Genomic DNA, 12,960 nt, shown 5'->3' on the forward strand with positions numbered 1-12,960 from the left:
AGGAGCAGGCTAGTCCTGGGGAGACAATGCAGCACAGTGACTGTGCCCACAAAACCCCAGCTCCTCCCTGGTAGTCCGTGGGGAATTATTTCACTTCTGTGGGACTCATTTTCTCATCCACAAAGTGGGTAGATAATATTGTTGATGATGATGATGATGGTGATGATACTCGTCTCATAGAATTCTTACGAGGACTGAGTGAGTTGGCACATGTGAAGTTTAGAATAATCCCTGATACTAAGAGGTAATCAATAAACATTGGTTATCATTGTCATCGCTATTATGTTAAGCCACACCGCCTTCAGCAAAAATAAGTTTAGGTGATGTATTAGCGACTCCTAGTAAAAATATGCCTTATTATAAGTTGCTTACATGTGTGAGTGTGAATTTGTAATTGTTTTGTAGAGTTCTTTCATGTAAAATCTTGACTACCAAATTACATAGTAGAACCTATTAATAGATCCAAGCCACTACAATACTAGCTGGCTTATTTTCCTTCTTAATCATTTAATAAATTGCATTTGCATAAAATCAGAAAGCATAGTAACAGATACAGAAACTAATTAATTAAGATCCAGTTTGAAAGGATCCAAAATTTAAAATTTCTTTGAAAGGGTTCTGTGACTGTGAACTTTGTTTCCCCTTCCCAAAACAATACATGTGTCAGTATAATGAGGGTCCATTCTGGGAGGAACGATTGTCTCTTCATGGCTGAAGTGCATGGCATGGTAAATTAAGAAGCTATTTGGTGGTGGGTTTTTTTTAGATAATAGAATTTAAAATAGGAGTTCATGTTAATACCACCAAATAGATAAAAGGGAATGAAATGGTGGAAAGTATTGGGTCTAATTTTTAATCTTTTACTCTGAAAAGTTCAAAAATGTTTAATCCGGTTTTCATATCTTGCCTGTACTAAGAAATCATGTATATACTTAAGGAATTGTATTTTTTTTATATAGATGACCTTTGGTTGGGTAAAACTGTGTGAAATACTCCAGTAGAGTGCCCAAGTCACAGCCAGCTCTTTTATTTTTTTTTTCCCCTCAATAGAGAGCAAGTGCAGGCTAGGGGAGGGGCATTGGGAAAGGCAGGAAAAGAATCTCAAGCAGGCTCCATGCTCAGTGCTGAGCCTGATGTAGGGCTTCATCCCAGTACCCTGAGCTCATGACCTGAGTTGAAATCAAGTGTCCGAAGCTTAACTGACTAAGCCACTAAACCAGCTCTTCTGAAGCAAAAATCCCAGAAATTTAGATTATATTGTGCAATAAAAACCAATGCACTAGTCACAGAATTGTAATACCCTGTGGACAGAGTTTCAGAAAACTTTTGTGGCAGAGCTTCAGAAAACACAAGCACTTGTGACTGTTGATTTGTTCGTAACCAAATGTTAGAGATACAGTTGGAAAAAAATGGCCCAAGCAGACTTTCCTTCACCTACAGAAGGTGAAGGAAAGGGGTCAGAAGTTAGTTTTACTAAGGGCAATCTTGCAGATTCTTACCACGGAAATAAAGTAAATCCAAACTACAGTATTTGCTGGAGCCTTTAGAATTTCTGTGTGTGCAACTTCCCGGAGTTACATGCAAGGGCACGGCGGAGATGCTGTAGCTGAGTGGAAGGGGACTTGAGAGAAACATACAGCCCAATGATACATGTGACTTATTCGATTGTCCAATAAAATAAAATCACACTTGGGGCTGTGCTCTTGTATTAGGCTATTCCAGCCAGCAAACAGATGGAACGACAGCATTCTCCTGACAAGAAAAGACACAGAAAACAGGTGATGTGATTCACGGTACTAGGGGACATGTATGTTTGCTAATGGCCACTTCAGCGGCTCAGCACACACTAATAATAGCAGTTCCAGATCTCCCGTAACTCTCTCACCCGTCACAGACTTTCTGGTCGGCCTTCGTGACCCATCGCTGATATTCTGGCACTAAAACTAAATGTCACTGCTTTCTAGCTCTTGGCTCTGTCACCATCCCATTGTTTCACGCTGGCAGCCAGAACCCATGGTATTTCACTCAGAGATCGGTTGTTGCCTTTCAAGGATGAGGATTTGTATTTTATGTTGCTTATGTATTAGCTATAATGTTCATAGTAATAAATGTTTACATATGTTTGATACACATAACAAAAGTAAGATGTAAACTGCTCTGAAGGGAAGAACAGGATATCTGAGTGCGTGTTTATCTAAAGAGTTAAAATTCCAAGCAAAGTATAGTAAACTTAACTCCTAAAGTTTATATTTACATCAAAGCCATCTCCTCTGAGCTTTCTTAGTCGAAGAAAATCTATGGTAAACCTTTAAACTAAGTCTGGTTTTCCTTTCTTAATTCTTTTCCTCTCTTCCTTTCTGTATTTTGCTGAGTTTAGGCTGCAAAAACAGAAGCCGAAAAGAAGTTACAGTCAACTAAGGTAAGTGATTTAAGTCAACTAGTGAGTTATTTGGGTTCTTCGTAATAACAATGAAAAACCAATTTCCTCTGTTGGTGCTATTGAATGGGAAAAGGAATTTTTCTCAGCTAATTTAACCAATTTTGGATTACCTTTTAAACACAAGTATACGGAGCATAAGTAAATAATTATAATAAATATATATATTATTAAAATGAATATTTTATACATGAAAACAGTATATTTCAGAAGGTGTTTTGTTCAAATCTAGATTTTTGTTATAGGTGAAGTAACTATTAAAAAACTGTAGGAGCAAAGAAGAAAGGACAAAGGGTAATGAGCATCCAATTACTCTAAAGATGGGACATCAAGAGTAAATGTGTCTTTTGAACCCAGCACCTACATGATTTACAGATGAGTCTTTCCTAAGAGGCCTGTAGGTTTATCTGAACAGTCTTATCTCAGTTTGTGGAACTAGTTATCAGTTTCTCAGGAGGCAGCTCTGACTTTCCCTTGGGAATGGCTTTCCTGACTCATGGCTGTCTAGACTGACAGCCAGTCTGTATCCCTGTGGAGATGGACCCCAGGGTGTCTGCAGGCAGGGCAAATGTTTCTCCTTCATAAGATGCTACACATTACTTCTTTTAAGCAAGTGTGCTTAAGCAAATACTCAGATAAGAGTGCAAGTTTTCCTGTGGGAAAGCACAAAGATGTACTTTAAATGGAGGCAAAGGTGAGGTTATCTGAGTAGAACGTAAGGCTTATCTGATTTTATGTAGGACCTCTGGATTGCTCATCCCCTCAGGATGATTCCATAGTCCACTGTAGAGGAGGAATTCAACAGCGAGCTGGGAATTGTCTATTATTCCATATTTAAATGTTTTGACTGTTTATACAATCTCAAGAGAACTGGGTTTCTGGTGTTACCTCCTTCTCTTGTTGTAATACAGAAAAGACTGTAAATCATTAAATTACAAAGTTTATCTCCTATGAGGGCAGATTTTTAAAAGAACTTCTAGAGCGGGATTCCCTCTCAACAAATCCAGAGGTCTCAGTGCTTTGTGTTTAGACCTGCAGTTATCAAATGATCTGTATGAATTGTAAAACACAGCCAGTAAGTTAGAGTTACATACCTAGTTGAAAAATCAATGAAATACTAAATTTTTCATTACTCTTATTGTTGTCATTATCAGACTGTTGGGAGGATAACTATTGACAGGTAGCACATGTGTATTTCTCTAAGTGGCCTTTCCCAAGAGGGGCAGAAGGGTCTAACTGGGATTTTTGTTCTTGAGCCTGTTTGGAAATAATAAAGGAAAGACCTCCAATGTAACTGAGATTTTATCTTTTGAAATTAACAGCCATCTGTGGTTCATGAGAAAAAAACCCAAGAAGTAAAGCCAAAGGAACACAAAGAGGTAAATGATCATTCTTGGGACTTGATAATTGGTGAAGCCTTTTTTATATGCGAGGAATCGAATTCTGAACTGTCCTTTGCATTTGTTTTTCTAGCTATAGGGGCACCACCATGTGGCAGTAGTAGGATTTGCAGTTTACTAATGGAAGGAAGGATATGTATTTCAAATTTTGTACCTAACGTAATCACATTTATGCCACATGAATTGAGATCAGTGCAATTCAAAACGCCATAGAACACAACTTTTTAGAAACACTTGGCATCACACAGAGAAAAGCACTGGTATTTTTCATCTTGTTAACAGTGGTGTGTGTGTGTGTGTGTGTGTGTGTGTGTCTGTCTGTGTGTTTGTTTCAGCCAAAAAGCCTGCCCAAGCACGGCTCAGATACAGAAAGCAAGCATGTTCATAAAGAAGCAGTGTCCAAATCAAGTGAACAGCCGACATCCGAGCAATCCACAAACCCAAAGGTAAATAAGTTGGATTGCTAAGAAAACACTACCATCAACTAGTGAATAAGATGCAGGTCCTCCATCTACACGGACCTGTGTCGATGAATGTAGAGCTATGCTGAATGTACTCTGTATTGCAATGATTTGGGGCTATCATTTGGCTGGTTTTGCAAATAGCCTTGTGGAAACTTGGCCCTAAGAAGTACATCGGATGGGTTGTGGGGACGTTCAGTCTAGTCTCTACTGCCCAGCGGTGCCTGATCATGACTGCAAGGCAGCAGGCTCTGGTGTCTCATAAATAGGAAGCACGGGAGTGCTCACCTCCTGGACCTTTCTCCTTAGAGTTATAAAGAGCACACACGATCTGCCTGATCGGCTCTTTACGTGGAAGTCTGAGAGAGATGCTGAGAATTTTGTCATAGAAGAGATAAATCTAGAGAGCCATAAATAGATCCCATATTTGCACAGCTCATGGAGGTCAGCTCTTAGAAGAATAAACATTTGCGGGAAGAACTCTCTGATCAAGGGTCTTGGAAGATGTCAGGTAGGCCTGCTTCACAGTGCACTTGAAAGAAGAGGGTCCATGTTTCTGGCCCACTAGCTGAATGCAGCCATTATGTGTTTTGTTCAAATCTATTTTGTTTGGCTTACAATATTATTATTATTTTGAAGATTTTATTTATTTATTTGACAGAGAGAAAGAGGGAGATCACAAGTAGGCAGAGAGGCAGGCAAGAGAGGAGGAAGCAGGCTCCCTGCTGAGCAGAGAGCCCAACACAGGGCTCCATCCCAGGACTCCAAGACCATGACCCGAGCCAAAGGCAGAGGCTTAACCCACTGAGCCACCCAGGCGCCCCTGGTTTACAATATTATTAAAGTTATTTTTAATAAGCTGCCAACAATTCAAGTCACAATGTTTCACATAAAATCCAAATTGCCAGCTTCTCTTCAAAAATCAGGTTCTATAGCAACAACTGACAGGAGCTTTATACCTGGTATCTGTGGTCCAGTTCATCTCAGTCCCTGCCTGGCCGGCTCGCCTCTCCCTGTACCTGCACGGACTCTGTCCGTTCTGGAGTGCAGCCTCCCGCGGGGCCCAGTGCTGTGTCATGTGCTGTAGGAGCTGGTAACCCTCCCTCTGCCAGACGTCTGTCCCGGTGAACTGGCTCAGTAGAGATGCTTGCAATGTGTGGTCTTGAACATAGTCATTCAGAGATACTTAGTTCTGTTCGTCTTTTTTCCCCACCTGTAGACTAAATCACAGGATGCGATTTCTGCCGGCGGGGAGCCGGTTGGTGCTGGTGTAGCCGCGGCATCCGCCACACCCGCGAAACAGGTGAGCGCACACGGGCGACAGGACGCGCACACGGGCGACAGGACGCGTACGCGGGCCTCGCCGCGTGCGGGGTCTGCTCCGCGAGAAGCGCGTGCTCGCCCAGGGCCCCCTCCGGCCTGGCCTTTACGTCTGCATCTCAGGGACCGCTCTGGGTGGTGGTGCTACCACACTCAAATAATCAGTATTTGGGAAAACCAAACACTGCTCTTGTGGAGTTTAGTAAAGAAGGGGACCCGTCTAAGGGATATAAAATGAGTGGAATAGCACAACTAATAGAAGAATTCATATATTCAAGAAATCTGTCTGGAACACCTGCCGTGGAGAAGACATGGTATCAGGACCAAGAGAAATTAAAATGTGAGGTGACCCAGATCCTGCTCTCAAGATTGATAGCTTTGAAATAAAGCGCATAAAATTAGAATATTTGAACGAGCACTTCTCTCCGCTTCCACCAGGGACAGCACCTGCGCTGATAGGAGTAGGTCACCAACAGTCCTGACCTCTGCATGAGTTGATAGGGGAGGTTTTGGAAAGAGTCATTTCAACCCTCTCAGGAGAGAGGATGTGTGTGTCCCTCTGCCTCAGGATGGGTGAGTCTTGCTTAGATCATTTGAGGAGCTCCTGCAGATGCAAGCCGGGAAATGTAAGATGAGAAGTCGTCTGCTGTGTCTGCCCATAGCAAGGCAGACTCCGTAATTAGTTTATATTTAATCGTGTCTCTCTAGAAATGCTACCTGTCTGTCTGGAAGCCACAAGCAAGGAATGGCAGCAATAATAAGATGGAAATGAAACTTTTTCAAAGAGTTGCATTTATTTATCTGTTTTCCTGCTTTTCAAAACAGGAAAGGTATTGCCCTGCAGGCTAAGTGGTGAGGAAAAGTCATAGTGTAAAAAGTTATGGCACCTCTCCCGGAAACATCAGTTTTTCTCAGATCTTGAAAAGGAAGAGTAATGCAGATAGTCTGTGGAGTGATAACAAAACTTACACAAATCTTTACATGAAAATACTCAAATTTTAAAAAATAAGCTTTTTCTTCCAGCAGACCACTTGTATATGACCTTGATTAATTATTTCTCTTTTTTCTTTTTTTTTTTAAGATTTTATTTATTTGACAGACAGAGATCACAAGTAGGCAGAGAGGCAGGCAGAGAGAGAGGGGGAAGCAGGCTCCCCACCGAGCAGAGAGCCCAATTTTGGGGCTTGATCCCAGGACCCCGAGATCATGACCTGCGCCGAAGGCAGAGGCTTTAACCCACTGAGCCACCCAGGCGCCCCGTATATGACCTTGAGACTCGCACTCCCATCCCCACTCTGGGGGTACACATGACTGTGTGGTATTGATGAGGGGTACTTATATGAAATGGTTTGAAAAAAATGGATAGATTTAAGATAGAGGATTAGATTTGTTCAGAAAGCCTTAAAAATGTCATCAATCTGAAATTTTGCGCTAGGTATAAAGTAGCCAGGGAAAAAGTGAAAGCTAAATAGTAAAATAAGAGGCTTAGGTGGAAGTCTGGCGTGCACTGACTTGGGGCAAAGCATTTCACTTTTCTTTGCCTCTGATTTGTCCCCCATAAAATGGGATTGATCAGATCTTCCTTTTGGAGAGTGAGGGGTATGTACTGTGTTTAAAGCACTGTGGTGTGACCACAGGACACCTAGCTGCAGGCTAGCTTGTGTAAGGGCAGGAAGAAGACTGAATCCCCGGGGGCTGCATTCCAAGGCAGATTAAGACAGGCCCCTACAAGGAGTTCTTGGGTTGAGGACCCGAGGGAGGGATTCTGTCAGTTTGCCAGAATACACGGGACTCTGAGTAGATCAATTTGAGTTGGGCATTAAGGATGACTAGGATTGCGGGCTTGCAAATGCATTGGAGTGGAAAAGTGTGAGGTGTGTTCTGGGTACAAAGTGCATTCCACTGTGGGTGGGGCACCAGGGAGATGAGCAGTGGGACTGTAAGACCAGAAAGACGGGTCCCGGCACAGCTGGGGAATACTGAGAGCAGTTTACAGGGGTGGTAGCTATTCAACCGTTGAAGGTTCGAGAGCAGACAAATGATGGGAGTGCACCCAGCTATAGGACTCGCAACCGCAGTGGGTGAATGGAATGGGAACAGAGACCAGTAAGCTGGCCACGGACTGCTGCCCTGGTCCTGAGGAGTCCTAATTTAGTGTAACTTAGAGCCGGGATAGAATGAGGTAGTGGGAATGTAGAATGTAGAAGGCATTGCCAAGGGAAAATCTTCAGGTTTTAGAAAATGGTAGCCTGCAGTAGACAGTGGTAACATCAACTCTGAGATAATCTGGGGCTTCAGGGTCTGCATGAACTAGGGGAGGTAACCCTAAGGTGAGGCAAAGGAAGGGGGGGCTCTGTCAGGTTTCTGCAAGCCCAAGACCCGCTCTGATGCTGAGAGTGAATGCCTTCCTAAATTGTGAGCTGGTCCCCAGTTACCACTGACCGGTGGACAGAGTCAAGAGGTTGAGGTTGAAAAGCAGTCTGAGTTTGGACAGGCTGATTTGGAATGTTGGAGAGAGATGTGTAGCGAGGCAGTTGAAATGAATGTGGTTTTGAACTCCAGGAGAATGGAGAGCGTGAGCAGAAGGAGGTTGGGAGAGAAGGAACAGATAGGAAGGAATATCTGCATAGGGTTATGGTTGAATCCTGGAAGTGGATTCGGTTGCCCAGACTCAGCCTCTCACCCTCTGGCCCCCATGGCGTTCTTGATAATTGCAGTCATCACTTAGTTAGCACTGAATCATACAACATGTACCTAGGTGGTGCTTAACACGTGCCGAGCACTGGCTCTCATACTCAGTAGATGGGTTTCTCCAGTCCTCACAAGGCCCCAAGATAGATCGTGCATGTCATGCATGATGGTCCTGAGCTACAGAAGAGGTTGAGCTGCCTGAGGACTCATGTAGCCAGTGCATGGGAGCTGGTGGGCTCTCCACCCCTGTGCTCTGCTGCCCGCATTCCAGAGACCTCCAAGTGCAATGGTGTCCTGCTGTCTTCAGTCCTACCCCTTCACCCGTCTAGTTCCCGCCAGTCCCTGCAAGCGTTCAGCCCTGGCCCCAGAGGATGATTTTGCTTAAGACCCCAAGTGCAGGGCGGGAACATGCGCAGTGGGTAGGGCTGGGGGCAAAGCAGAAGAGGTGGCAGAGACCGGGTGGCACAGATGCCAGGGGAGGGCTGGGATGACCTTGGCCGCAGCTGAGAGAGGAGTTGGGAGAGGGGTGCTTCTGGGGTCAGACTTGAGAGATGATTCTGTCTGGGGGAAGCATGGAGATTGCGGATTGGAGGGTTATTAGCAGTGTTTGAAAGAGCAACTGAAACAGTGCTGGGAAGGAAATTCATTGTAGGGAGATGAAGAAAGGAGTGTGCGATGAAATGCTAAAGCCGGGAGTGTGGAGGTCTTACTGTGTGCAGGCACAGACTGAAAGAGCAACGGGGAAGTGGCCACTTCGAGAAAAAAGTCCTGAGTGCTGCAGGCTGACTGTGGGCCCCTGGAGGGCAACCAGGAGCGGGGAGGAAAGAGATGGCAGTTCTGGATTCAAGCTTTGGTCTCTCCTTTACTGTGTGACCTGAGAAAAATTACTTAACCTCTCTGAGTCTTGCTCTCCACATCAATAAATGAAATTAATGTTACTTACACTGCCCTGATCGAGGAGAAAATGCATACAACTTGTTACCTGGCATGGAGCAGGTGTTCAGTATATGATCGATGCTACTGATACTTTGAATTTTACTGAATTATTTAATAATTTGATTTGAATTTGTTAAATTATTGAATGAAGATATGTGAGGATTTTTTATTTCTTTCTAAAACCCCACCAGAAAAAAGAAAAGAAATCATCAACGTCAGCTGTACCAGTTGAATCCAAACCGAGTAAACCATCTGGGAAGGTAGGAAGATAGCAGTGTGTTTCTACATAAGTCACTTACTTATTCAGGGTCTCTATAGTTGTTCTTGATCTGATTTTTTTTTTTTCAAGGGCAAAGCATATGAGGTGAGATTTACTTAAAGACCTTTTTAATGGGGGCACCTGGGTGGCTCAGTGGGTTAAAGCCTCTGCCTTCAGCTCAGGTCATGATCCCAGGGTCCTGGAATTGAGCCCCGCATTGGGCTTTCTACTCATCAGGAAGCCTGCTTCCTCCTCTCTCTCGCTCTCTGCCTGCCTCTCTGCCTACTTGTGATCTCGGTCTGTGAAATAAATAAATAAAATCTATAAAAAAAAATAATTCTAATGAATTATTGCTGTAAGCTGAAAGTGTGATGGGGGGGTATGTTTGTAGCATTTTATATTCTAACCCTCTGTTCTCACAACTCGATTACATCCTATGAAGTTTACATTTCAGTTTCTCTCTTGGAAATTTGACTTCTTTAACCAGAGGTGTCCCTAAAGAGTATAATGCACTTCTTCATTCGGAAATTCCCAAATGAATCAGTCTAAAGCTAAGAGGTCCCAAATTGTAAGACATGATCAGGGGAGTTCCTTAAATTGTAGTGGGAATATTGTGGTTGAAGGGGAAAAAAAATTAATCATTTTTTAATCTGAGTTAAACAAAGTAAATAAAGGGTCTTTCCCAGAATTCTTGTTTTCTCTTTTAAATACAGCATACTCTTCACATTGAATCATTTTTAACCTCAGAGATAGGATGGAGGCACTCTTTCATTCATTATACTGATTAAAGCACATATCAGCAGAGTAAATTGTCACTTCTTGTAAGCTTAACATCCGTTTCGCATAATTTGCTTGTAAACATCCTCAGGCAAGCAAGTGAACAAAAACCCACAAATGAATGAAAGAACACAGGCCATCCATTTTTTAAATACTCTGTTTGGAAGAGGAGCTATATGGAGATTTTGTTGGAGTTCTTTGTCAATATGCAACTCTGAAAAACTGCTGATAAGCGATAAATGTCAAGCCATTTCTCCTATTGCATACAGTAACATGCTATTACGTTATTCTTTGTGTTTTTTTTTTTTTTAAACTGTCATTACATTGGACTGGCAGCTTTAACAAACCATCCATTTGTCCATGTAGTTAATGCCATTAGACTTACTGAAGTTGTGATTTTTTTTTTTAAGGGGCTGAAGGGCAGAGAGAGAGAATCTTTTTTTTTTTTTTTTTAAGATTTTATTTATTTATTTGACAGCGATCACTAGTAGGCAGACAGGCAGGCAGAGAGAGAGAGAGAGAAGGGGAAGCAGGTTCCCTGCTAAGCATAGACCCTGATGCGGGGCTTGATCCCAGGATACTGGGATCATGACCCAAGCTGAAGGCAGAGGCTTTAACCCACTGAGCCACCTAGGCTTCCCAGGGGAGAGAGAATCTTAAGCAGGCTTCCTGCCCAGGGTAGAGCCTTACACAGGGCTGAATCCCATAACCCTGAGATCGAGACCGGGGCCAAAATCAAGAGTCAGACACCCAACCGACTAAGTCACCAAGGTACCCCTGAAGTTATGATTCTTACCTGAACATGGCTTTCTGTCCTTCCAACCTAGAATGTGTACTCTGGGACCTTATGTAATAAAGTCAATCAGAGACCAAATTTTAACTATTTTGATGTTTGAAGAACCTTTCATGTTTGGTGTTTTTCTGTACAGAGTGTTCATTTTATTGTTTCTGGTTTTTTGTTTTTTTGTTTTTGGTTTCTTCTTTTTTTTTTGTTTTCTTGGTTTTTTTTTTGTTTTCTTTTGTTGTTTTTTTTTTTTTGTTTTTGTTTTTGGTTTCTTCTTTTTTTTTCTTGTGTTTTTTTTGTTTTCTTTTGTTGTTTTTTTTGGTTTTGGTTTCTTTTCTTCTTTTTTTTTTTTTTTTTTAGTTAAAACATCAGAAGTGAAATATGTATTGCAAATAGCATTTAAATACCTTCTTTCTTTCTTTTCTAGTCAGACATGGATGCTGCTTTGGATGACTTAGTAGACACCCTAGGAGGACCTGCAGAAACTGAAGAAGATAACACAGTGTATACTGGACCTGAGATTTCAGTACGTGATTTTGATATCTGTAAAGATTCATACTTATTGGGTAGAAAAGCAAGTAAGTTCATGGCCATGAGGCACCAAAGAATACCTAATGTTCTGTTGCTTGGAGAGAAACAGAATGGTGTCACTGTCAATACCAACTAAAAGTGCTGGGAATGGAAATGGTTTGTTCTATGGTAGCTCTGCTGTTAACATTGATTCAGCAAACATTGACTGATTGTCCATGTTGTGACTGACGCTGGGATACACCTTCTCAGGTCACAAAGATTTTTTTGACCTTGAGATTTAAGTTTACTGGACCTGAACTTCTTTTGATTTTCAGATACTTCCCATTCGATGACTTGAACTTACTTTGACTTCCAGATATTTACCACCCTCCACTCATCCCCATTCCTAACTCCTAAAAAGCGAAAAGATTACACATCCCTTGATATTAAAAAGATTAAAAAGACATGCCATAGACTGGAGGAAAATACTTGCAACAGAATTGACAAAGGATTTGTTTCTAGAATTTATGAAGAATTTTTAAATGAAAAAGACAACCCGCTAGAAAAGCAGAAGAAAACTTGTTTGGCTAATAAGGCAGTGAAATTCTCTAGTAAGTAGAGAAGTGATACTAAGATACGGAGAGAACATTGTATACTCCTCAGATTGGCCCAAGTGTGGAAGTCTGACAGCTCGTGTGGGGCTTGTGGGTATTGAAGATGTGCTTATTACCCTTCTGCTGGCAGTTCCACCTCGAGAGAGTTTCCCTGGAGGGGGCCTTGCCCATGTGTTCCAGGAGTTACAAGAGCAGATGGAACATTCAGAAAGGATTTTGGTCAACAGGAGACAACATAACATAGTGGAACACTTTATAGCAGTTAAAATGAATTATACATGTATCAACATGGATACATTACAGAAACATAATTTTGAATAAAAATACAGAATATCTAGAATATGATGCCATTTGTTTAACATTTGAAAGGATGCAAAGTAGTGCTTAGTAGCAGCCCATATGCTAAAAATGGAATGATACAGAGAAGTTTAGCATGGCCCCTTTGTAAGGATGACATCCAAATTAGTAAAGCATTCTATATTTTTTAAGTAAAAAAAAAAAAAAAGGCAAAGTAATGCTCTATGTTGTTTGTGGATGCCTGCAGAGAGAATAACTGTTTTATAGTGTGCTCAGTTTTAAGTCCATAGCTGTAATAAAGTTCTGGATGGTGACTGTCTCTGGCTGACAAGGAAGGTGGATGAGATTGTAGCCAGTTAAACAGGATACATTATCCAATCCTTTTTCTCTTAGAATTACATCTGAAAGACTTGGGTATTAGGTTATAGAGAAATGTATTATTATCTGTAACTTTGCATGTATTGGTAAATAAAC

General features: G+C 41.9%; 1 protein-coding gene and 1 non-coding gene across 15 annotated transcripts in view; both read left to right on the forward strand.

Moving 5' to 3' along the window:
* The window catches only part of CAST (calpastatin), a 112,022-nt gene that overhangs the window by 62,478 nt on the left and 36,584 nt on the right, over positions 1 to 12,960 (forward strand). For 9 of the 14 annotated variants that reach the window (XM_047730377.1, XM_047730378.1, XM_047730384.1 and 6 more), the window contains 7 exons: positions 1,713 to 1,778; positions 2,378 to 2,419; positions 3,760 to 3,816; positions 4,173 to 4,283; positions 5,518 to 5,601; positions 9,437 to 9,505; positions 11,493 to 11,591. In XM_047730377.1, coding sequence (XP_047586333.1) covers positions 1,713 to 1,778; positions 2,378 to 2,419; positions 3,760 to 3,816; positions 4,173 to 4,283; positions 5,518 to 5,601; positions 9,437 to 9,505; positions 11,493 to 11,591 — 528 coding nt within the window. The remainder of the gene's footprint in view (positions 1 to 1,712; positions 1,779 to 2,377; positions 2,420 to 3,759; positions 3,817 to 4,172; positions 4,284 to 5,517; positions 5,602 to 9,436; positions 9,506 to 11,492; positions 11,592 to 12,960) is intronic. The other 5 variants (XM_047730381.1, XM_047730388.1, XM_047730389.1 and 2 more) reach the window with 2 other exon arrangements.
* Positions 12,570 to 12,674, forward strand: LOC125101393 (U6 spliceosomal RNA). The gene has a single exon (XR_007127811.1). It is a non-coding gene; the product is annotated as a U6 spliceosomal RNA (small nuclear RNA).

This window comes from Lutra lutra, chromosome 5 (genome assembly GCF_902655055.1).
Source record: "Lutra lutra chromosome 5, mLutLut1.2, whole genome shotgun sequence".
NCBI classification, from domain to species: Eukaryota; Metazoa; Chordata; class Mammalia; order Carnivora; family Mustelidae; genus Lutra; species Lutra lutra.